The 3,455-nt window shown below is 37.0% G+C and overlaps 1 protein-coding gene across 2 annotated transcripts in view; it reads left to right on the forward strand.

Annotated features, from left to right (window-relative positions):
* The first annotated feature begins 950 nt into the window (after positions 1-950).
* The window catches only part of TAOK1 (TAO kinase 1), a 121,881-nt gene continuing 119,376 nt past the window's right edge, over positions 951-3,455 (forward strand). The window contains exon 1 of one of the 2 annotated variants that reach the window (XM_006890977.1): positions 951-1,165. In XM_006890977.1, coding sequence (XP_006891039.1) covers positions 1,034-1,165 — 132 coding nt within the window. In that variant the 5' untranslated portion in view covers positions 951-1,033. The remainder of the gene's footprint in view (positions 1,166-3,455) is intronic. The other variant, XM_006890978.1, reaches the window with a different exon arrangement.

Raw genomic sequence — 3,455 nt, forward strand, 5'->3', positions numbered from 1 at the left:
AAGTGGCTTATGCTTATATTTATTAACCTGATTATCACAACAACAGATAATAGGGAGAGAGATTATTACTTATTTTATACTTAGATAGGAAAATGATTCTGTGCAAGATCACAGCCTGTAAGTCGTTGCTGAGATTCAAATCCAGGCAATGTTAAACCAAAATGTAGCCTCTGAAACCTCTCAATATGACAGCCATTTTAAAAATTGAATAATGTGATAGGCCACAGAAGAAAAGATGGATAGTCTCCTCCTGTGTGATTTATAGCCTCTGAAAACTAACTGGAGGGTCAGCTATGAGTTGTTTCCAATTTGATGGTAGTAAGAGAATTCACTAGTTATTTGAAATATCTATTTATCTACTGAAGCACAATAGATAAAGGCTATATTTTAATGTGAATCATATTTATGTTAAAGCAACTGTGTCTGAATGAAATACTTTCTCCTACTGTGTTCCTTCCCCTCCTTCTCTCCCCCCCCTAAGAAATAATGCTCTATATTCAAGCTAGAGTTGCTTGGTAAACTGTTATACAGTATTTAAAAAGAAAATAAATCAGTACTGAAGTCAGTCTTCTATGATTTTCTTCTATTTTGGGATCAGTAATAGATAGGTGTTGCCCTATTGATGTGATGGTTACATCTGTAGTTGGTGTATAGATTTGTTTAATATATATTAATCTGTTCTAACATTTTTGTCTACTTCATTGTATTAGAATTAAATTGTTTTATATGTATGGTAAGAATCTACTATTAAAATAAGCCACAGTGATTGTGATAATGAGCTAAATTTAGGAGCCACAGTACTTGGAGAACATACTACCTGAATTTTCAGTGAAATTCTGGTCCTGAGATGACTTTTAGGTACTGTTATAAATAAGTGATCATATGCTAATAAAAAGTTATTGCTTTTCCTAACCTTTTTGTTTTGTTTTTTGCTCTACAGTAGTTTATGCCAACGTGGCTTCATTCATACAGATGAACCAAGGATTGGGATAGCAGTATAAAATTAGAATCAGACAGCTGACTGCCCAGCAGGATGCCATCAACTAACAGAGCGGGCAGCCTGAAGGACCCTGAAATTGCAGAACTCTTTTTCAAAGAAGATCCAGAGAAACTCTTCACAGATCTCAGAGAAATTGGCCATGGAAGCTTTGGAGCAGTGTATTTTGTAAGTGTTAAAGATTTAATATTAGAGCAAACTAGCATTTACTTAATCTCAGGTTGGAGTGAAATGTAATATAAAGAAACGTAATTCATAGCCCAATTTATACTAAGGTGTGTAGGGTCTGTTTTATACTAAGATATACACATATAGTATGTGTGTAAGATACAAAGTTGAAAGCAGATAGATTTATTATTTATTATGCATTTATAATAATATTATGTATAATAATATTATTACTTATACTAATGATAATACCAGGAGCTCTGGTGTCCTAGTGGTAAGAAGTTGTGCTTCAGTCTCGAAGTCACATGGTTTGAATCTACCTGCTGCTCTGTAGGAGGACAGGCAGTCTCCTCTCATGCAATTTACTGCCCTGAAAACCCACTCTGAGTATTATATTATGCATTTCTAAAGCTTCTCAGAAATTTTAGCATATTGAGTTCAAGACCTGTTAATAGCATGCATTGCCACAAAATTAAGCATCGCAAAAAACAAATTTTTCTGTAAAATCTCATGCTGTGTAAATCTGTTTTAGTGTGGAAATCTAGAATGGTAATTTGACAGAAGGGTCTGTACCAAATTGTGCTTTCCTTTGAACTTTAGCCATAATTGTATTATGGAATTTTCAGAAAAAAGGGCCTTTTGTAAACTTCTAAGCATTTGTATTGAGGATATGTTCTATAATCTTTAACTTTGGAAACAGAAATATACAGAGGAATGCGGCCATTATTTGTAATTCTTTTTCTTTCCCACTGATATTTTATTTTTCGTTTTTAAGGCTTTCTAGTAACATACATTTATCTAGGGTGATCAGTAATCCCAGTTTTACTACAATTGCCCTAGTTTTGGCAGTGAAAGTTCCATGTCCTAGAAACTCTTCATTCTCAAGCAAACTGAGATGGGCGAGCACGCTATAAAATACAAACTCACTTTGTTATCAAATATTTTTAAAAAGAATATGAACTAGAGCGTAATAATAATAATTTTCTAACTGTAGGGAGCTCTGATGGCTTGTTGTTGTTTGCTTTCGAATCTGAACTGATCCATAGCTGATCCTTCAGCAGATTTTCAGAGGTAGTAAATCACGTGAGAGGAGATTGCCCGTCCTTTTCCTGTGGACCAGCTGGTAGATTCAAACCCTGTGCCTTTGGAATTGCCCTGAACTTAACCATTACGCCACCTGAGCTCTCTGTGGCTTGCTGTTAATTGTTATGTGCCATCAAGTCAGCTATGGCTCACAGCGACCCTATGTACAATAACTCTGAACTTTTCCCTATCCTGAGCCAACCTTACCATCTCCTACATATGATCCAGTTGCCACAGTCACTGTGCCAGTTCATCTCTTCCTGGGTCTTTCTTGCTCACTCTGACCCTCTATGCTTCCAAGCACAATGTCCTTTTCCAAGTACTAGTCCCTTTTGACAACGTGCCCGAAGTATGTGAGATAGTTTCAAAATCCTTAAGAAAAGGAGCATACTGATTTCCCTCTCTCCAGTACAAACTTGTTTGTTCTCCTGGCAGTCCATGGTATGTTCAATATTCTTCTCTTACCCTATTTCAAAGGCATTAGTTCTTTTCCTGTCATCTTTAGTCATTGTCCAGCTCTCAGATGCATAGCAAGCAGTTGGAAAACTATGGCGAAGATTAGGCATGCCTTAATATTTAGACTTACATCATTGCTCTTTAGCACACTAGAGAGGTCCTTGACTGTAGCTTTTTTTCCATTAATCAAAATAATTTTTTTATTTTGTGACTGCTGGTGCAGTAAGTGTTAGTTGTGGATCTGAGCAACTTCAATCTTTTCTCCATCTATCATGATGTTGCCTATTGGCTCAGTGGTATGCTGCCGTGGATGTGCTCACCAAGTTGTGCCAAGAAATCTGGAGAACAACCACTTGACCAACTGACTGGAAGAGGTCTATATTTGTTCCCGTCCCAAAGAAGGGCGACCCAACTGAGTGTGGAGACTACAGAACAATATCATTGATTTCACATGCAAGCAAGATTCTACTGAAGATTATCCAAAACCGACTGAAACAGTACATCAGCAGAGAACTGCCAGAAGTCCAGGCTTAGAAGGGGTCGTGATACTAGGGATATTGTAGCTGATGTTAGATGGATCTTAGCTGAAAGCAGAGAATACCAAAAGAATGTCTATCTGTGTTTCGTTGATTATGCAAAGGCATTTGACCGCATGGATCATAACAAACTATGGCTGACTCTGAGAAGAATGGAAATCCCAGAACATTTAATCGTGCTAATGCGAAACCTATACTTGGACCAAGAGGCAGTC

This window comes from Elephantulus edwardii, unplaced genomic scaffold (genome assembly GCF_000299155.1).
Source record: "Elephantulus edwardii isolate Elephantulus edwardi_28Jun2011 unplaced genomic scaffold, EleEdw1.0 scaffold00094, whole genome shotgun sequence".
Lineage (NCBI taxonomy): Eukaryota > Metazoa > Chordata > Mammalia > Macroscelidea > Macroscelididae > Elephantulus > Elephantulus edwardii.